Raw genomic sequence first — 20,462 nt, forward strand, 5'->3', positions numbered from 1 at the left:
CATGTGTTCTATCTCAAACACACCTGATGCCACTAATGAGGCCCTTGCTTAGTTGTATCAGGTGTGTTTGAGACGACACCTTGATTTATGAGTCTGTTCAGGGGGTTGAATTATTTAGGACTGCAGTCGTCATTAAAAGTGCCATTTTGTGTTGAATTTGGAGAAACCACCTGTAATATTAGTTGTGTTGAGCTACTTGTTCTTTGTTCTTCAATTGTGCTTGTTTGAGTTGTTCAATGAAAACATTTTTCCTTAGGATATTCATTGCTGGAGCCTTTCCCCCCCCTTTTGTGTGCTGCTGTTGTATTAGCCAAACCTCCCTTGGTGAACACCTGCTGCTCAAAGAAATAAAAGTGAAAATCTGTTACTGTTATAAACAATATTTATTATTAGATAATCAATCATAATTGTCCTTTTACAGAAATGCTCTTCACTTCAGGTGACTCTGGAGCAGGAACATGAAGACATGCGTTAGTCCCTATAAGCCGCGATCTGCATCATCTGCAAGCGACTCTTCAGAAGCATTTCAGCACCCAAGCATCAAGCCTCAGCGCCCGCCATCACTGATCCAACAGCAGGGTGGTTTTAATCAAGCTTTTGCCGGTAACTGTTGTGCCCGCTCCTCTCTGTAGCCTTTGAGCAGCTGGTTGATGAGAGTCAGTTCATTCTCCTTTTTCACAGGATAGAGAGGAGGGAAGGGGTTGCCTTTGTACTCCAGGACGGCCATCTTAGCTCGGTCCAGGTTCTGTCTGTTGGGGATGTGGGCCATCCGTGTGTAGCCTTTTGGCTGGGTCTCAAACCGTGGAGCCAGGACCTTGAAGAGCTTTGGGACCAGATCCTTTTCCTGCAGAGAGGAAGCACACTTGAACTAAACAATGACTTCACAGTAACTGTTTCTTTTGTTTATGTTCAGAGAGACACATGTTGTAACTTGACGCAGTTGTGACGAGCTGCAGACACGTACCGTCAGCCAAAAACTAGCCATTTTCATTGCCTTCTCATCGGTGTCTCCCTTTTTGGCAAAGTCAATCAGCTGGTGAAAAACAAAACATGAAAGCACATTAAGTCAGAGCCACTGAGTGTGGAAGAACGGCAAATTAAAATCTGAGTGTTTTGCATAGTAGACCAGTGCACCCATGTAAAGTGTGAAACTGTGGGACTGTATTTGGACAGAGAAAAAACACCGGGCTGCCTCGGGTGCAGTGATCGTCTCATTAGGTTCAGGGACCCGACAGCGTCCTACAGGAGGACTCAGGGGTTCTGCAGCAATACTTCCGCTTCCCTCCCATTAGCAGTTTGCACAGTGCAAACATTTATAACAGTAACTAAAGCGATCACAAGCATGGAGGCTGTTACAGCTGCATATTGATGTCCACGGTTGTTTAATGAGATAAGATGCTTGAGTGTCCACCTAAATTTCCCCATATGAAGTATTCTGATTGGACTACAGGACAAAGTCTGTCTACAAAGCAATGGTGGATCACATGATTAAATTAATATTGAGCCGCACTACATAAAGTACTATAATTTAACTGACTCACAATAAGACTTTTGACACACACACATATACACTACTCACAAAAAGTTAGGGATATTCGACTTTCAGGTGAAATATATGGAAAAAGTGAATGCTACAGTGATATTATATAATGAAAGTAGGGCATTTAAGTAGAAGCATGCAATGGTAATTTTATTCATCTTAAACAATTTATTGAAAGAAAAGCTAACAACAGTGGTGGGTATACCACAACAAAAAATGTTCAGTGTCTCAATAAATTGGGATGTGGCCAAAGGACGTCCACTCCTCTCCTTTCTGTGACTCTTCCAGTCTCTCTGTATCACTGTTACAACCTCCTGATGACACTCTGTGACCCTCTAAGCTCAGTAAAAAACTTCCATCTGAGGACTTCCTGTTTGAAGCCTCCAGTGTTGAGGTGCTGCTGATCAATTGTTAGGTGTCGTCTTGGTCTCATGATGTCAGAATGTGAACAGCATGATGAGGAGGACTGTTTAAATACCAATTCTAACTGAAGCAGGAAATGTATTGGTCGATTCAAGGATCAAACCTGTTGTGAATGTTGCTGTTAAGCTTCTTGTTAGAGAACAGCAACTGGTGCAAAAAGTACTGAAACACTGAACAGTTGGACATGTGCATTCAAAGGTTTAGAGGTCACATTAAGTTCACCTGGAAAGGTTAGAATGCATTTTAGGTTCATCCTGAAATTTCACCTGAAAGCCGAATATCCCTAACTTTTGTGAGTAGTGTATATGCATATATGTATGCAAAAAACAGATTTCATTCTACTCTTTTAAATCATTGTGGTATTATACGGATTCATGTATCAATGTATAATTTTGAGATTTCTACAAATTATTTGCAACTATTTTGACTGCTGACAAAGTATGTGACGGGCTGTGTTGCATGTTGTAATTAGTATATGTTTTAATCACTAGACTGTAGCAGCAGTACTTTGATACTGGAGTAAATGTGTTGTAGATATAAAATGCTAATGTGTGTGTATGTAATTACAGAGTTCACATCAAAATATGGCAGTTTTTTAACATTAAATCATACCAGAGTTTTGTTGGAGTGATGATGGTGAGATACTGTCCAGACTGAACTGTGTTTTTACCATTAAAGCAACAACATTTCCGGATGAAAGACGTAGTTAGTGTAACTTTTGTACTGTGTTTATTTGGCTAATTAGAGCTGGTCAAACACTGTACCAGCCTTGTTAGCTAATGTTAGCTAGCAGCATCTCCGGCTCCTCGGTACCTTTTCGGCGTAGAAACGGACTTCATCCGCGCGGGCCCTCGTGGTTTCTATCCTCTCGTGCCGGACCAGTCCTGTCAAAATGTTCCGCAGCATGTCGATTCGGGACTCTGGACCCAGACCCAACTTCCGGGCCACCCGGCCGTGGGAGATCAACATTTGCAACGTGAGGCGCATCTTGTCCGGTTAGATTCGCCGCGACAAACAAACGGGAAAGCAGAGCACGTTCACGGACAAAGTGAAGCGGGTGAGCTCCTCAAGCCGCCCGCTGACTGGATGTTAGAGAAGTTAACTCGGTGTGAGGACAGATCCTGAGGTCAGTTCAGTTAATGCTGAACCTGCTGGGTTTGACATTGGTGGTGCGTCGTCAAATTAGTCCGACTTGGTCATCGTACTGCCGAGCGACAGTTCCGCCCAAACTCACTGCAACTAGTGTTTCCCAATTTCTGCAGATCTACATCTTTCTGGACCATTTCAATACTATATAACATGCTTTTCAATTATAATACTTAAAACGCATGTAATATAATTTATATATATATATATATAAACATATATGACAAGTAAAAAATAAGTAATATTAACTAACATGTACGTTCTTATTCCCTCGTTGCATGTGCTGTGTAGATTGGCCAGGTAGACCAGAAAGAAAGAGAAAAACAGAGGTGTTACACTTTTATTTTATTTCAGTCGCCATTACAGCAGGCCAGAGTTTCATTTTGCAGTATAGAAACAGCTGCTGCAGAGGTAGAATCGGACTGAACTCAGTAAGTTGACATGGTGCTCTGCAGCCAATCTGTGAAAATGCAGGTCTGATGCCAGACAGGGGGAAACATAAATGAAAAAGGCATATTGAAAACTTCATGTCACATCACACTTTCAGAACATTTCTGTGTCATAAAAGAGAAATAAATGATTACTGTGAGAAACTTTTTTCCGCTTTTTTTTTTTTTACCTTGGCATAGACACCAGGGTGGTTCTTCTCTGCACACCCAAAGCCCCAGGACACAACACCCTGCAGTTCACCATCACACACAACAGGACCACCAGAGTCACCCTGAGAGTGGGGGAGCAAAGCAGTTTGGACATATATAAAAGTTTTCAGTCTCAACTAAGTACGGACGATACTAAACAAGTAAGAAATACTTTGTGTACGACTGCAATACTCACCTGGCAGGAGTCCTTGCCTCCCTCCAAGTATCCAGCACAGAACATGGCCTCAGTGATCATGCCGGGGTAGGAGTTATCACAGTCCTCATCAGACAGGATGGGGATCTCCAGGCACTGCAGCTTGTTACTATCAGCAGCTGTGGAGATGCATAGCCAGAGACATGAGGACAAATGTAACGCGATTAAGTCCTTTATGCTGACAGTGTTTGATACTCACAGGAGCTCATGGTCACACCCCAGCCAGAGACTCTACACATGGTGCCAGCGGGGGCACAGCTGGTGGGCAGAGCCACAGGCTGCACGTACTGGTTGAGGGTGGCGGGCTTGCTCAGCTTGATCAGCATGATGTCATTGTTAACCAGCCAGGACTCATAGTTGGGGTGAGGGATGACGCTGGCAGCAGGAATGATCTGTTCATTGCCATCCATGAACCAGCGGTTGTGATCACCAAGGACGATGTCCATTTTGCTGAAAGAGAGGCAGAGGTTGTGAGTGAGACAGAGAGAATGGAGAACAGGAGGGATGGCTTGAGAGAGACCAGTCTAGTTTTTTTTTTTTGTGTTTGATGTTTAAGGAGCACCCACGATTTGTAGCAGTGAGCAGCAGACACCACCCAGAACTCGTTGACCAGGGAGCCGCCACAGAAGTGGTAGCCAGAGTTCAGAGACACCTGATGGGGCTGTGAATGAGGGGTGCACTCACGCCCTCCAACAATTTTGTCATCCTCTGTGGCAACTGAAAAGAAAATCTGTCATTATATAGCTGTATGTAGTATGTTGAAAAAGTCCCTCTGCAGATGTCCAACATTTTTGCATCTCCTTTGCCTCTTTGGTGATGTTCTGGGTCATAGATTTTCTTTGGCACATAACTGATCCACACCACAGGTATTGTATTTCCCATACTAAATATATTCTGAGATCGTTGATGCTTCCTAAATACTTACACACAGCTCCTAGGAGCAGAGCAAAGACCAGAGACCTCATGACTGGTTGATGTAGAAATGTTCCTGTGTCCATTCCGGCCTTTTATTCATTGCATTAATTTATGCCAGCTGCCCAGACACACCCCTGGTGCTGCTAACCAATTAAAACCCTCAAAGTGTGCCAGTGGATAAACTTTACTTTACATAATATTATTTTGCCAGAAAGGGACTCCATAGTCTTAATGGAACTCTGGTTTAAGGATTTTGTTCAGTTCTGTCACAAAAATAATGTTCCTTTTGTTTGATCTGTTTTTGCATTGGCCTGGTGTGAGTACAGACCAGTGTGTATTGATCAGGCTGTAATCAACATCCTGACCTTCACTCCCCAGACGTAGTGGCAGGTGGAGCCGCTCTCACAGACTCACTCACTGACTGGCTCTGGCCTTTGCAAATGAAAACTGCAGGGAAAGCTCTTTTATACAGAGCAACTACTTTATCTTTGTTTAATTCAGCGCAATTCTCTTCAGTTATTTTAATGTGTCAAGTCATGGGAACAATATTGCCAAAGTTTGATGTGAGGTAAGGAGTAAAGAAGATTTCTTAGGACTTCTTAGGAAGGTACCTTCAACAAGTCCAGTGAATAACTATGACCTGGATGACTGAGAATCTTCACAGAAGCAAAGATGCTAAATACATTAACTAATAAAATAATTCAAGCAAATGCATTCAAGTACAACAAACAAATGGATGTTACTACTGGAAATAATAAAAAGTAAAATACTGTTAAATCAAAAATGGCATCAGATTCATGTGATACATCAGGTAACAAGCCACAGTAATAGTCAGTGAACACAACACACTGATGCAGCATTATTTGTCACATTCATTGGATTGTTCTCACTGATTTGGGCTCAATCACATTTTGTGCCATTGATGATGACGATGATGCCATGCATCCAAATTCAATTTCCACACTACTTATTTTAAAGGTTTAGAAGCTTTATGGGTTTTCCGCTACTTAATAGTCTCTCACAAGAGCTCTTTCGTGTCTCTGCAGGTGTTGTTGTGTGCTCTCTTGATAACACTCTCGAGGTATTGGGCTGTTTGCAGACATGATTATATTTGGTCAGTCTGGTCGAAGTTAATTAAAAACCAAGTCATAAATTATTATGCTTTTAAAATTAGGATGCATCATAAAAGAAAACATAAACAATACTCAAAAGCAGTGCAAACATTTAGCCCCACTTCTCCCCCTCAACCCATATTATATTATATATATTATACCATAATGATATCATAATAACATAAAGGATGTTGACATTTAGATCCTGGTACTTCAGGTGATTTTCCATTCAGAGTTCTATACACATGAGAATTTTTAAACCATCTTTAACACTACCTGAAGCATTTTAAGCATTAAAGACACACAATGTATCACTGAAAGGATTAACTTTATAGTTATAGTCATAGTTTTTTTGTGCAGGATTAAACTGTGCCTCTGAACAAATTATTCTTGGTGTGGTAAATGTGGAATCAGCACATTGCATGATATTATGGCTTATTTCTACTGTAAAAACTTTTAACTTTTTATTTAAATTGTCTACAGCAGATAAGGGATACCCAGTATTTCCCTTATTTCTGCCCTCAAACAGCGATAAACTCTTCAACATTTCTGTGAAATATCACAGCATGGTTATAAGTATTGTGATGACAATACCATAATGTAGGAAGACACAGGCAAAAAATGAGAGTGAAATCATGTGGAAGTCAAGGTGTAAGACTTTATTGAGTCAGATGGAAATTGCTGCACATTGTTTGAATCTCAACAACAACGCTGTTGTTAGAGTGATGGCAGAAAGGCAGCGGAGAAGGATGGTGGTCGCAGGATCAGACTTAATAGCTGGCCATGGTGGACTCCAGCCACTCGTTGAAGAGGCAGACCTGTGAAAGGAGAGAGAATGAGGTTTGTTAGCACAGCCATTAACAAATATGATTCATTTTAAATAGGCAGGCACAATGTGAAATTTCAATCTCACACAGCTATGTTATTCATCAAAATTAGATCATTTAAGTTTACCTTGGCGTAGACACCGGGGTGGTTCTTCTCAGCACACCCGTAGCCCCAGGACACAACACCCTGCAGCTCACCGTTGCACACGACGGGGCCACCAGAGTCACCCTGAGAGAGAGAGAGAGAGAGAGAGAGAGAGAGAGAGAGAGAGAATAAGAACAATAAAAAGTTAAATAAAGATGAATGATTTCACTGGATTTCAGCACTGAAAGGAAAAATATGTTCAAGTAAATTCCCAGTATTCTGACTTGTGAGAAGTGCTGATCTTGGACAAGGACCTCTGCAGTCTCCTCTTGTTACATACCTGGCAGGAGTCCTTGCCGCCCTCCAGGTATCCAGCGCAGAACATGGCGTCAGTGATCATGCCGGGGTAGGAGTTCTCACAGTCTCTGTCAGACAGGATGGGGATCTCCAGGCACTGCAGCTTGTTGCCGTCAGCAGCTACGACGTGTAAAACAAAGCAAAAAGTTAAGGGAAAAAGGTTTAAAAGAACACAAATAAAAACACTGAAACATTCTGTAACTCCCAGCTTTTAAGATGCAGATGTTACTCACTGGAGCTCATGGTGTTGCCCCAGCCAGAGACTCTACACATGGTGCCAGCGGGGGCACAGCTGGTGGGCAGAGCCACAGGCTGCACGTACTGGTTGAGGGTGGCGGGCTTGCTCAGCTTGATCAGCATGATGTCATTGTTGATATTGTAGGAGCTGTACCTGGGATGGCGGATGACGCGGGAGGAGCTGATGAACTGCTCAGATCCCTCAGAGACCCTGATGTTGTGCTCTCCGAGACGCACCTGAACACGGCTGGAGAATAAAGAGAAGATCAGCCTGTTAAAAGCACAGTCATTCCAGCAAGCAAAACTTTGTCTTTGTAATATGAAGAAGTGACGTACGACTTGTAGCAGTGAGCAGCAGACACAACCCAGTTCTCGTTGACCAGGGAGCCACCACAGAAGTGGTAGCCAGAGTTCAGAGACACCTGATGGGGCTGGGAGTAGGCTTTGCACTCATACCCACCGACGATCTTGTCGTCCTCCGTGGCAACTACGACACACACATGTCAACAACAAGTTAGCTGTTTTGGCAGCTAATCCCAGATGACAGTGGGCGAGAGGCGGGATTCACCCTGGACTGAATCACAGGGCCAACACATACAGACAGACAACCATTCACACTCACTCACATCTACAGTCAATTTAAAGTCCACACAGAAGGACCCCAAGTTCAAACCTGGATTCGAACCTGGAACCTGCTCTGAGGCAACAGTGCAAACCACAGCACCACCGTGCTGCCCCAGAGATCAATCAGCCACTCTCAAATGTCAAACCCATGTTTAACTAATGGTTATTCTGAGCAAAGTTCAGGGATTAAGGCTGGAAGCAGAGGGGAAGCCAATCTGCTTGTAAACAGCTTCACACTCACAAGCAACTCCGATGAGCAGAACGAAGACCAGAGACCTCATGATTGCTGTGTGATCCTGTGGATGAGAGGACCTGCAGCTCTGCTTTTTATCCGCGGTCAGGAGAGCTGCCCTGCTCTCGGGCTGTCCTCATTGGTCAGCGAGGAGCCAATCTCTGTGGCACGATGTTGAAGTCAGGTGATTCATTTCCAGAATTACGATTGAAAAAAACACTTTTCGTTATGGAAGTAAGGATGACTCTTGTCAGCAAAGATGGGAAATCATGAGGGAAAGTTTGAATATGGATCATTTGTCCTTATTTTTTATGTATTCATTCATTTATTAATGACTGTATTCAATACAACAACTAGAATTAACATTAATATACTATAGACAGTCTGTTTTTTTTTTTTAATAAATGATAATCTCTAATATATGTTTTATTGCTATTAAGCAGCATATGGAGTTTGACTTAGCACCACTTTGTCCAGCATTTTTCACAATGAGTACTTAGTTTGTTCACAACTTTATTCTTATTTAGAGATTTGAATGTTTTTCAGGAGGATATTTTATTTTGGTTAAGGTTTGAATCCACTGTCTATGTGCTCAAAGTTGCTGGTCAGATTACACAGGTACACAAGTCACCTCTATATTTAGATGTGCGTGAACACGGTATCTCACAGCAGTGTGTTTCTCAGCACCTGTTACCTCAGGTCAAAAAATCTTTTACACGGCAGTTTTCAACAAATAGGGTGAAAACAGGAACAAGTCCTCTGCTTAAGTAAAAGTAGTGATACCACAATTTATAATATATATTATATTACAAATAACAGTGCTGTAATTAAAATTCTACTTGAGTAACAGTACTAAAGTATTACGTGGAAAATGTACTTTAAGCACCAAAATCAAATGTACTCATTTTGCAGAATAAATGTTAGATTACAGAGCGCCCTGGATCCAGAAATCTTTAGAGCAAAAGTCAGTTTTATTGTAGGACAAGTCACACTTTTATCCTTCTTATTAGTACATGGTGACCTCATCTAGATCCAGTAGACCCTTTGCACAACTCCAACCTGAGAAGGTCGCATCAGCCATACACCTGTGTGGATATGTATGGCCTTTAATCAATAAAAGTGAACCATCATTTATAAATCAATTTTGTATCTGAAATATACTCATGTATATAATTAAAAAAGCAGAGGAAAGTTAAGAGTTAGATTTGTGCCATCAGTGCAGAATAACATGAACAAATAATGCATATGAGTGGCACAGCAACAAAAGCAAAATAAGTATATAAATAAAAATGAGTATAGACACAAAAAGTGACTTAAAAGACAATCTGGACTCTGAGACCCTCAGGCAAGTTGTTTAATGGAACAGATATCATTTAAAATAATGATTTTTTTTCTCTCTCTCACTCCACACTGGACCTACAATACTTACCCAAATAGAAAAAGAAAATCTACTTAATCAATTTTGATAGTCTCACATTTATAAGTTATACTGCACCCCTGTTCTGCTGGTGTCAGGCTGATTTATCTATACTGATACAAGAGATGGTGAAGTGGTTTAGAAATAATAATGGTCTTTATAAAAAAACTTGTTGGATGTCTGTGTCCTAACTAATGAATAAAACAGAAAAAAATGTTTTATTTCATTCATTCTATTTGTATTTTTTGTTCAAATTTGTATTAACAATAACGGCCTGCAGATAACATCTATTCATTGTCTAAATTAGTCATTTTTGTTAGATTTGCATTGATGGATATTTTTAATAGAAATGGAACAATAATTGCACAGAAGAGCCCATGATTCATTTCCAGCACTAATGTTAGGTTGTCTGTGTGGAGGTTCAATGTTGGAGTTAATTGGTGGCCATCAAGCTGTGCAGCCGCTCACTCTGCACACAGACCTGAAAATGGAAAGGCATTAGTCAGTTTGTTGCAATTTAACTACATCAAAGGGGGTGATAGTTCGAGGTTTAGTTTATGTAATGAAATATTACCTTGGCGTAGACGCCGGGCTGCTCTCAGCACACCCGTAGCCCCAGGACACAACACCCCCACCCTGCAGCTCACTGATGCACACAATGGGGCCACCAGAGTCACCCTGAGCGAGAGACAGAATTATTCTTCATGTATTGTAAACCTTTGCAGCATTGTACATAAGTATGGCATGTCATGGTGATAAAGAGTTTGAATAAGAGAGGAGTGAAAGTAATGTAGTAGAATTTGAATATAAAATCAGAGACACACACCTGGCAGGAGTCCTTGCCTCCCTCCAGGTATCCAGTTGTCGATCATGCCAGGGTAGGAACTGTCACAGTCACAATCAGACAGGATGGGGATCTCCAGACACTGCAGCCTGTTCCTGTCAGCAGCAGAAAACAAATGGGAAGTATGCAGTAGGAATGGGTTGTTAGGGATTGTGGGCAAATTCTTTTTATATGTGAATTTGGACAGAGTTTCGGAAATCTTAGTTTGTGTCAAATAACTGTTCTCTGCTTACTGGAGCTCATGGTGTTGACCCAGCCAGAGACTGTGCACATGGTGCCAGCGGGGGGCACAGCTGGTGGGTAGAGCCACAGGCTGCACATACTGGGTGAGGGTGGCAGCAACATGATGTCATTCTCAAGGGTATAGCTGTTGAAGTAGGGGGTGTTGGATGACACGGGTAGCACTAATGAACTGCTCGCTACCCTCAGTGATTCCGAAATGGTGCTCTCTCATTCGCACCTCATTGTGACTGAAAGAGATAACAGGTGGTGGAAGATGCCAAAAGGTGGATGCTTTTTTTTTTTTTATGTCTTGATGTTTTTTCCCTCATCAGATGGATAAGTGAGGTCTGAACATATCTAGAGTGCAGCAGACACAACCCAGTGGTCGTTGACCAGGGAGCCGCCACAGAAGTGGTAGCCAGAGTTCAGAGACACCTGATGGGGCCAAGAATGAGGCGTGCACTCATACCCACCGACGATCTTGTCTTTCTCCGTGGCAACTAAAAACAGATGTAAGACAGACAGCCAGACATAGTTATAGTAGGAGTTTGCTTCAGTATAGTAAATATACAAAAGCACACATTGCATGAAAGGAGTCCTGCTCTTCAAGTACTATATCACACTCACAAGCAGCTCCAATGAGCAGAACAAAGACCAGAGACCTCATAGCTGCAGTGTGTGGTTCTGTCCAATCACCTGAATCCCTGTTTCATATCTACTTCAAGCTGCCTGATTGGTCCAATAACTGTCAAAATATAATAATAAAAATGTTAATCCTGATGGTGAATTTTTGTCCACCAGATGGTTCATTTGAAGTGACTGCCTGTGATCCAACAATATTCAGCCCAGTATGGCTGAAGCAGCTGGATTATTCACATAATGCTTTACTCAAGGCTGAGTCACAGATCAGTATTAGAGGAGTCGGAGTACGTGAAACTGTACTTACAGCAAGCCTAATACACAACATAATGACTGGAACATAATAGGCGTCTATCTTTGAGTGACATTAATCCCCTCAGAGACGTTAATTTTTATGTTCAGCTCAGTATAATTACTGTACTGGCAAATAATACTGCAGTCCATTCGCATTTTTCTAATCACTGTTTGACGGCATATTTGAGTGCTATTTGTCAGTTAACGACTACTGAAACAGTGTCATTTAGACACATCTATAAAAGTGAGAAAAAATGCTATTAAATTTCTCATGAGTGGAATAATCTAGACTGTGTGGATTTCTAATCTTCAAACTGTGATATTTGACAAATCATGCACCTTTTAATCTTCTCCTCATACATATCCATGTGATTCATGAATATTAGTCATGTGGAATTGCAGCAGCTCAACTGTAACATGTAAAAAGTCAAATGTACCTCAGGTTGACTCACACTTCACCAACAGCAGATCTGTACTGCATTTTAATCCCAAATCATGGTAACTGATTGTGTGATTGTGCTTAGTTATTTTTTAATCATTGGTTAGTTATAATTCTTTGCATTAATATTGATTTTTCAATACAGTAACAATGTTATAAAAATATCATCAGATCACTTTTAAGACAAAAAAAGCCGCTATAGTTGCTTGACAACTATAATGTACGTCTTTACCAGGGATCTCATGCAATGATTTTGCGTCGTCTTCTTGTTTGTCTCTTGTCACTTCACTGTATCAACATTTTTTGTGGTGTTCTATCTAAGACACATGGGATGGATTTCCTGTGAAAGCCACATTCACCAACTGTGGTTGTGAACCAGGCCATCTGCAGAGCTGCAAACACGGCTTCACAGCACAGATCCATCCAGGTCAAGGTTAACGATTACAAAATACATCCAGTGCAAAATACATTTAAAATTCCATACAGTATATAGTAAAGTAATGTTTGATTTCGAAACAGTCACAGCATCATGTAAACTAGCTGATGCAGGGATACCAAGAGACACTAGTTTTTGTTCCTTAGATGAGTGAACTAATTCAAAGCACATACAGGCATAATGCAGAGATCAATCACTCCATGCCATATGAACTATTTTTCAAATAAATGCTCACATTTGCTTAGTTTAATCTTAAAGTGCATTGGGGCTGGATGCCCCATTGCCCCTCCTTTACAAATACAATTTCACCCATGCAGTATGTCAGTACGGACCACCCCACAGCCAACAAGATATTTACTTTTCCGATACCGAGAACATTTTTTCCAGGACTGTGATTGGTTGAAAATAACCTTGGGGGTGTGTTCAGCAGTGAAAGTAGGGAAGAGCATTTCCATATAAACCAGAACTCCAAGAGAAGTCTTTCATCCACAAGATCACACAGCAACCATGAGGTCTCTGGTCTTCGTTCTGCTCATCGGAGCTGCTTGTAAGCGTCTCTCTGTTTGTATTCATTAGTTCTGATCACTCAATTTTAAAATGTCTACTTGGTTGCTGACTTGGTTGGTCTGCTGTGTGTCGTAGTTGCCACGGAGGACGACAAGATCGTCGGTGGGTATGAGTGCAAAGCCTACTCCCAGCCCCATCAGGTGTCTCTGAACTCTGGCTACCACTTCTGTGGCGGCTCCCTGGTCAACGAGAACTGGGTTGTGTCTGCTGCTCACTGCTACAAGTCGTACGTCACTTCTTCATATTACAAAGATTACAAAGTTTTGCTTGCTGGAATGACTCTGCTTTTAACAGGCTGATCTTCTCTTTATTCTCCAGCCGTGTTGAGGTGCGTCTCGGAGAGCACAACATCAGGGTCTCTGAGGGAACTGAGCAGTTCATCAGCTCCTCCCGCGTCATCCGCCATCCCAGGTACAGCTCCTACAATATCAACAATGACATCATGCTGATCAAGCTGAGCAAGCCCGCCATCCTCAACCAGTACGTGCAGCCTGTGGCTCTGCCCACCAGCTGTGCCCCCGCTGGCACCATGTGTAGAGTCTCTGGCTGGGGCAACACCATGAGCTCCAGTGAGTAACATCTGCATCTTAAAAGCTGGGAGTTACAGAATGTTTCAGTGTTTCTATTTGTGTTCTTTTAAACCTTTTTCCCTTAACTTTTTGCTTTGTTTTACACGTCGTAGCTGCTGACGGCAACAAGCTGCAGTGCCTGGAGATCCCCATCCTGTCTGACAGAGACTGTGAGAACTCCTACCCCGGCATGATCACTGACGCCATGTTCTGCGCTGGATACCTGGAGGGCGGCAAGGACTCCTGCCAGGTATGTAACAAGAGGAGACTGCAGAGGTCCTTGTCCAAGATCAGCACTTCTCACAAGTCAGAATACTGGGAATTTACTTGAACATATTTTTCCTTTCAGTGCTGAAATCCAGTGAAATCATTCATCTTTATTTAACTTTTTATTGTTCTTATTCTCTCTCTCTCTCTCTCTCTCTCTCTCTCTCTCTCAGGGTGACTCTGGTGGCCCCGTCGTGTGCAACGGTGAGCTGCAGGGTGTTGTGTCCTGGGGCTACGGGTGTGCTGAGAAGAACCACCCCGGTGTCTACGCCAAGGTAAACTTAAATGATCTAATTTTGATGAATAACATAGCTGTGTGAGATTGAAATTTCACATTGTGCCTGCCTATTTAAAATGAATCATATTTGTTAATGGCTGTGCTAACAAACCTCATTCTCTCTCCTTTCACAGGTCTGCCTCTTCAACGAGTGGCTGGAGTCCACCATGGCCAGCTATTAAGTCTGATCCTGCGACCACCATCCTTCTCCGCTGCCTTTCTGCCATCACTCTAACAACAGCGTTGTTGTTGAGATTCAAACAATGTGCAGCAATTTCCATCTGACTCAATAAAGTCTTACACCTTGACTTCCACATGATTTCCCTCTCATTTTTTTGCCTGTGTCTTCCTATTTCACTGAAATTAAATTTCACGAGTTATAGAGCAGAAAAATAGAGCAGAAACAAGGGAAACTACTGGTTATTATGTATCTGCTGATCTGCTGTCCCTACTTTAACCTGACATCCAAACTAGTGAAATGACAAATGACAGGACGACAAGATTGTCGGGTATGACAGGTAATGGGTATGAGAGCACGCCCTACTCCCAGCCCCATGAGGTTTCTCTGAACTCTGGCTACCACTTCTGTGGTCTATTGCTACAAGTTGTAAACACATTCCATATGCTTTCCAGGATTCATTGACCTGCGGTGTATGTAAATAAATATTTGATGGTCATTTTTGTGTGGTTTTTTTCCATTGATTCCCTGTTCTTCGATTGTTTCTATCCACGTTGAGGCATTTCTCGCAGAGCACAGCATCAAGATCACCAAGAAGGTGAGCAAGAGTAGTTCATGAGCTCCTCCTGTGTCACGTGCCACCTTAACTACAGCTCTCATAACATCATGCTGATCAAGGTGTGCGAGCCTGCCACCCTCACCCAGTATGTGCCGCCTTTGGCTCTGTCCACCAGCTGTGCCCCCGCTGGCACCATGTGCACAGTCTCTAGATGAGGCAACCCTTGAGCTCCAGTGAGTAATAACTCCTGCTTTGCGCTCTCAACATGACTGTTTGAACTTCAGTGTAGCTCCAGTTGAATCTTGCTGTTTCTTTCTTGATCTCCAGCTGCTGACAGAAACAAGCTGCAGTGGCTGAATGTCCCCATTTCGGGGATTGTGACAACTCCTTCCGCAGCGTGATCACTGATGCCATGTTCTATGCTGGATACCTGGAGGGAGGCGAGGATTCTTGCCAGAGTTCAGACAGGAATACAGCAATAACTGCATGACATCCCTGGTATGGCTTGTTGAGTTTTATACTCGGAGGGTGACTGGTTGCCCGGCCATGTGCAATGGTGAGCTGCAGGGTGTTGTGTCCTGAGGCTACGGATGGGGCCATCATGGACCATTATGGTTTTTACACAACTTTCAAAAAAAGATATTCGGCCAACGCACTGTGTCCGCTTCATTCTGTCAGCCTGAACTGCGATACTATGCTGAGTCACCTCTGGTCTTCTTCAATTTTAGGTCTGCATCTTGTAAGAGTGCACAACGGCCCATTAAGTGATCAAAACCAGTTCAGTCGAGCAGTTCAACACCGTCGACTGCTGTTTACACCATTTGCAGTTAAATATTTTGTTCCGGACTCAAATACATCGCTTGGTTCTATGTTATGTAAAATAATTTCAAAGAACAGATTTCAGAGTACAGTTCAGAGAAGGTGTCTCCTTTTTCTGATCTTATTTAATCTTTACTGTGACTTCCCAGGTCTGCCCTAGTGTTTCATCTGGTTTGAAATGTGATAAATAATGCTTCCTGATATTGGCTGCCTTAAGTTAAAAGTGTGCATGGAATTTCCTTAACTTGATTGAAGTTTTCATTTCATGTGTTGTGCATTATTGATAATTGTCAGTTTTACTCAACAATGGCTTTCAAGTAAATCAGCCAAGTAGAAAACTACTTTGATTATAAGACCTTGATAAAAGTCAAAATATCAGGTGAAATAAAAAGTAGCATCGCTGATCCACTATATAAATGTCAATGCATTATTTATTTCTATGATGTAGCTGTGGTTGCTGTTGCCTCAGACCGTGCCCTAACCCTAACTCTAAAATGTTGCAATGAATCTGATAGATTTTAAGGTATTGACATTTTATTTGGATTACACTGATGATATTTGAATCAAAATTATAGTTGGATTCTTTCCTGCATGTTTGTGGCAAATGCTACTCGTGTTGCTTCAACTTGTTCAAAAGCAACCACTCATCCTAAAAATGACATTTATGTATGACTTGTCTAATAATAATGTAATACTTGTCTAATACTTTGCTGGGGTTTTTTTGTGTAAAGCAAAATATTGTTGACAAGCCCACCACCTTAGGATTTGGTCATTAACTTTGAAGCTTGATTTTTAACCGTCTTTGACAGTATTTGAATAGATTTATGATGCAGCTCACCTGTGGAAGGACTGCAGGTACTTCTGCATTAGACGGCACTAGAAGTCCCATGTCTCATTACAGGAGGCATGTCTGTGGTTGCTGCCAATTAATAATTCAAATTCATTTCCCAGCATTTGAATGTATGAATAAATTAATTAGAAATGGATATGCAAAATGATTTTTAAAAGGGACTTTAAATTTTACATCCAGTCATTCATTTACTTATCTGTCATCCTGTCGTATTTAATTTCTTCTCTTCATCTCTCTTGGTATGTTGTGCCACGTTGATGATGATGAAGAGGGATGATCCACACTTCTGGACTGAGCAGCCTGTGCACTGAAATCTTCTCTCTCTGTGGAGAACAGATGGGAGATATGTCTGTGCCACTGTCCATCGATTGATGGTCAAATGAGTGACAAACAAGACATGTGCTGTCACTTCGGCGTAACTGACTGCTGATGGCTGCTTTTCAACCAGCTTCAAACAACCTTTCATGGACTAGAAAACAAGGCAATTATGGCAAGAATGACAATTCTTTTCTTGTTGAAGAGTGCTTTTGAGCATCTAAATGCTTACCTGAATGGTGGCAATAGTTTAAGATGGCTAAGATTGACTTTCTTTTTTTCCCCACTGAATAATGTCAGATGATCAATCAGAAATGTGTGACTCCAAGCTTGTTTTTTGTTGCCAAGCCTTTAGTAACCACAAGAGCTTATTTACTCAAAAAGCTGTTGTTTTTCTTATTACGACCTTCATTCTCATGCAGTGCAGTAGAGCGCCCAATTTTTAGAAACAGAATTTTAGCAACTGTCAAAACATTTCATATTCAGTTCCTCTCATGCTGATTGTAGCTCGAAAAAGAGTGAGGAATTGTGAGGTCTTTGGTTCGGCTTGGATTGAACCATGATGACAGAGCATTTTCAGGTGAAGTCAACCCAAAGCTATACCAACGATCCATTATTCACATTTTAGGAGAGCTTCAAGGCAACATCCCACTTTTATTCATATATTCAGATAATTAAAAACATTTTTTTTAGTAATACTGCCTTTCGCCTTTAAAATATGTTCATCATTTTAGACTTGAAGGAAATTGAAGGAAAATGATGAATTGACTTGTCGTCAGTCACATGACCACAAAACGTATGACAGAGCACTCAAAGAAGACCCCCTGCTGAAGAAAAGACTTCTTTTATCATTTTCTGAGTTTTTCTGCAGGCAGATTTTTGTCAGAGAAAGGACTCATGACTAAGTCCTCAGTTCTGAATGGAGCTCATTGGACAAATTTAAATGGCAGTGCAACTCCTTTTTAGATTCTCAAAGTATACTGACATTGACAAATGGGCTGTTCCAACATCTGTGTCCTTCCTTTCTAGGTGCATAAAACACACTGCTCTCAGGAGACAGAAACTCAAAATGAGGCCTGCGTTCATGTGCTCCAAGAACACTAAAAAAAGACTGGGGAATTTGTGCAGTTTTTCAAAGCAACTTTCATTAAAAGATCAAACAACAGCCTGCGTGAGTGTGTGAGTGTGTGTGTCTTATTTTGATGGAAATCTTGTGGAGTGATTGCTTGGTGATATGGGTCAGAGAAAAAGCTAATTCACACACTGACGTTAGCTGTAATTGGGGAATAAAGAATTAGTAAAAGAAAAAGTCTTAGAGCAACATACATGTAGTTGCTCTAGAGTATCTGCACTGAGAGCAGACGCAGGACGACAATATTGTCAATAATAAACACACTGATGCATCACAACATGGTAGATTTTATTGATTTTACTATGATTGAACACATCCCTTTTTCTCTCTCTTTCCCTCTGTTTCTCCACGTGGATGTCTCTCTGTCTGAGCCACTCTCCTGCTGCTCGTCTCCATGACACTACCCACCACCACCTCCTGTATCTGTCTCCTTCAATTTCAATCTCTGTCTGGTTTCCCCTCTCTCATGTAGTTCTGTGACAGGAGATCACAGCCTAGCTGTAGATGGAGAGAATCTCGTTGATCCAGGGCATCAGAGAGCAGACTTTGGTGTAAACGCCAGGGTAGTTGGGTTGAGCACAGCCCTGACCCCAAGAGACGATACCCTGCAGTTCCCCGTTACACACCAGAGGACCACCAGAGTCACCCTGTGCAGGGAAGAGGACAAAGAAGAGATGAGACGTTTATTCCTGCCTCCATCTCACCACATTTAATGCTTGTTAAAAAAATGTACACACACCAACAAGCCTTATTTTGTGTGCTGTGTAAATGTGTGGACATACCTGACAGGCATCCTTGCCGCCCTCCAGGTATCCGGCGCACACCATGCGGTCAGTGATCAAGCCGGGGTAGGAGGCGTCACATTCCTTGTAAGACAGAATGGGGACTTGCACACACTGAAGGTGAAATGGGTTGAACACTGCAGAAAAGAGAGACAAAGGGGGGATAATCGCAAAATGTTTTGTCTAAAGTGGGTAATATCATAATATTTAGATTTACATTATTAAATAATATGACAGAACAATTCCAAAGCCAAAGCATATATAGTGATAGTTTGAATATTTAAAGTTGGCCACTACCATTTTGGTGGTACAGTATCGGTGCTCAATGGTTTATTGAATATGGTCAAAGCTATGGAAGGCCGAGGGTTTGATAATTTGCAATGTTTTGCTTCTTCAGGTGATCTCAGCAAAAGCATGAAGAAAGGTCACAACATCCTGTTAACATGAGGCAAAATGTTTTCACGACTTTTAATGTTTAGATCAGGGGCCCCTCACCTTGATCAGTGTAGATGTTCCCCCATCCGGACACGGTGCACATGTCCCCTGGTGTGGGGCAGGCTTTGGGCAGGGCGATAGGCTTGACGTACTGGTTCACGGTGACAGGGTGGGCCAGCTTCATCAGCATGATGTCATAATCCAGGGTCTGGTAGTCGTAACTCTCATGCCAGTAGATGGCATCCACTGACATGAACTGCTCGGTGCCCTCGTTCTCCCAGATGTGGTGGTCACCCAAGACGGCAATCTGTGAATAGGGGCTGAAACAGAGACGAAGAACAAAATGATCGCAATTCTCGTAAACATACAGTTCGTACGGGAATCCTTGTATGCGGTGCTGTGGTACACACTTTTGCCAGCAGTGGGAAGCAGAGATGATCCACCGATCGTTGATGAGGGAGCCGCCACAGTAGTGGTAGCCGATGTTGATAGACACCTGCCAGGGTTGAGAGTGGGGTGAACACTCATAGCCACCCACAATCCTGTCATCCGTGGGGGCTGCGGCTATGATTTAAAGGAAATACAAACTTCTTCATATTTATCAAATCATTCATCACAATTCTTATCCCCTAGAACTGTTCTGCAAATGTGCTTTACCTGCAGCGCCCAGGAGTGTGAGAACAATTAGGCCAATCATCTTGTGGCTGACTCAAGCCTTCCTACGACCAGGCTGGACGTGAATGATCTGTCACTCACTGCATTTATACCTAAACTCCCCAGTGTGTTTCCACGCGCCCCCTCCACACTTCCATACCCCCAGCCAGTTCTACCCACCCACCCTAAATTCTCTGCCCATTTCTCCCTCCCCAATCCCTGCCCTGAAAAATAACCTTATCTCCCCATGTGCCACGTTCAGCCTTTCAGTTAATAAGTGAGCCACATCTCACACATTGTTGGCCTCGGACAGTGTTTTGTGCACTCTGTTTATGATGGATTACTTAATAGATTTTCTGTACCTATCACCTAAATGAATGTGCCAATGGTTTTTAAGTGTGACACATCATGGTTTGC

The 20,462-nt window shown here is 42.2% G+C and overlaps 3 protein-coding genes and 1 pseudogene across 3 annotated transcripts; 1 reads left to right on the forward strand and 3 right to left on the reverse strand.

Annotated features, from left to right (window-relative positions):
* Positions 1 to 389: 389 nt before the first annotated feature.
* Positions 390 to 3,134, reverse strand: mrpl17 (mitochondrial ribosomal protein L17). Its single transcript, XM_070835665.1, has 3 exons — positions 2,777 to 3,134; positions 965 to 1,033; positions 390 to 844 (listed from the first exon to the last, which is right to left on the reverse strand). Exons 1-3 carry the CDS (start codon positions 2,948 to 2,950, stop codon positions 590 to 592), a joined length of 498 nt encoding a protein of 165 aa, XP_070691766.1. The 5' UTR covers positions 2,951 to 3,134; the 3' UTR covers positions 390 to 589.
* Positions 3,135 to 3,435: 301 nt separating this feature from the next.
* Positions 3,436 to 20,120, reverse strand: LOC139204865 (transmembrane protease serine 9-like). The gene is made up of 17 exons (XM_070834884.1): positions 20,049 to 20,120; positions 19,802 to 19,955; positions 19,452 to 19,711; positions 18,957 to 19,093; positions 18,674 to 18,821; positions 8,360 to 8,485; positions 7,831 to 7,981; positions 7,491 to 7,741; positions 7,241 to 7,377; positions 6,943 to 7,044; positions 6,771 to 6,806; positions 4,887 to 4,965; positions 4,528 to 4,678; positions 4,161 to 4,411; positions 3,944 to 4,080; positions 3,729 to 3,830; positions 3,436 to 3,585 (listed from the first exon to the last, which is right to left on the reverse strand). Exons 1-17 carry the CDS (start codon positions 20,086 to 20,088, stop codon positions 3,538 to 3,540), a joined length of 2,310 nt encoding a protein of 769 aa, XP_070690985.1. The 5' UTR covers positions 20,089 to 20,120; the 3' UTR covers positions 3,436 to 3,537.
* LOC139204970 (trypsin-1-like) lies at positions 10,021 to 11,503 on the reverse strand (annotated as a pseudogene).
* On the forward strand, positions 13,078 to 14,635 carry LOC139204969 (trypsin-1). Its single transcript, XM_070835018.1, has 6 exons — positions 13,078 to 13,188; positions 13,284 to 13,434; positions 13,527 to 13,777; positions 13,891 to 14,027; positions 14,218 to 14,319; positions 14,456 to 14,635. Exons 1-6 carry the CDS (start codon positions 13,149 to 13,151, stop codon positions 14,501 to 14,503), a joined length of 729 nt encoding a protein of 242 aa, XP_070691119.1. The 5' UTR covers positions 13,078 to 13,148; the 3' UTR covers positions 14,504 to 14,635.
* Positions 20,121 to 20,462: the final 342 nt, after the last annotated feature.

Source organism: Pempheris klunzingeri, chromosome 8 (genome assembly GCF_042242105.1).
Source record: "Pempheris klunzingeri isolate RE-2024b chromosome 8, fPemKlu1.hap1, whole genome shotgun sequence".
Classification (NCBI taxonomy): domain Eukaryota; kingdom Metazoa; phylum Chordata; class Actinopteri; order Acropomatiformes; family Pempheridae; genus Pempheris; species Pempheris klunzingeri.

Coding starts and splice junctions, on each gene's coding strand:
- LOC139204969 (XM_070835018.1), top strand. CDS start 13,149: ATGAGGTCTCTGGTCTTCGTTCTGCTCATCGGAGCTGCTT. Junction 13,189..13,283: donor TCTGCTCATCGGAGCTGCTT/GTAAGCGTCTCT, acceptor TGTGTGTCGTAG/TTGCCACGGAGGACGACAAG. Junction 14,028..14,217: donor GCGGCAAGGACTCCTGCCAG/GTATGTAACAAG, acceptor TCTCTCTCTCAG/GGTGACTCTGGTGGCCCCGT.
- LOC139204865 (XM_070834884.1), bottom strand. CDS start 20,088: ATGATTGGCCTAATTGTTCTCACACTCCTGGGCGCTGCAG. Junction 4,966..6,770: donor AGTGGCTGGAGTCCACCATG/GCCAGCTATTAA, acceptor AATGAATAAAAG/GCCGGAATGGACACAGGAAC. Junction 4,081..4,160: donor GGGTGTGACCATGAGCTCCT/GTGAGTATCAAA, acceptor GCATCTCCACAG/CTGCTGATAGTAACAAGCTG.
- mrpl17 (XM_070835665.1), bottom strand. CDS start 2,950: ATGCGCCTCACGTTGCAAATGTTGATCTCCCACGGCCGGGTGGCCCGG. Junction 1,034..2,776: donor TCCGTTTCTACGCCGAAAAG/GTACCGAGGAGC, acceptor GTTTTTCACCAG/CTGATTGACTTTGCCAAAAA. Junction 845..964: donor TGGCTAGTTTTTGGCTGACG/GTACGTGTCTGC, acceptor TCCTCTCTGCAG/GAAAAGGATCTGGTCCCAAA.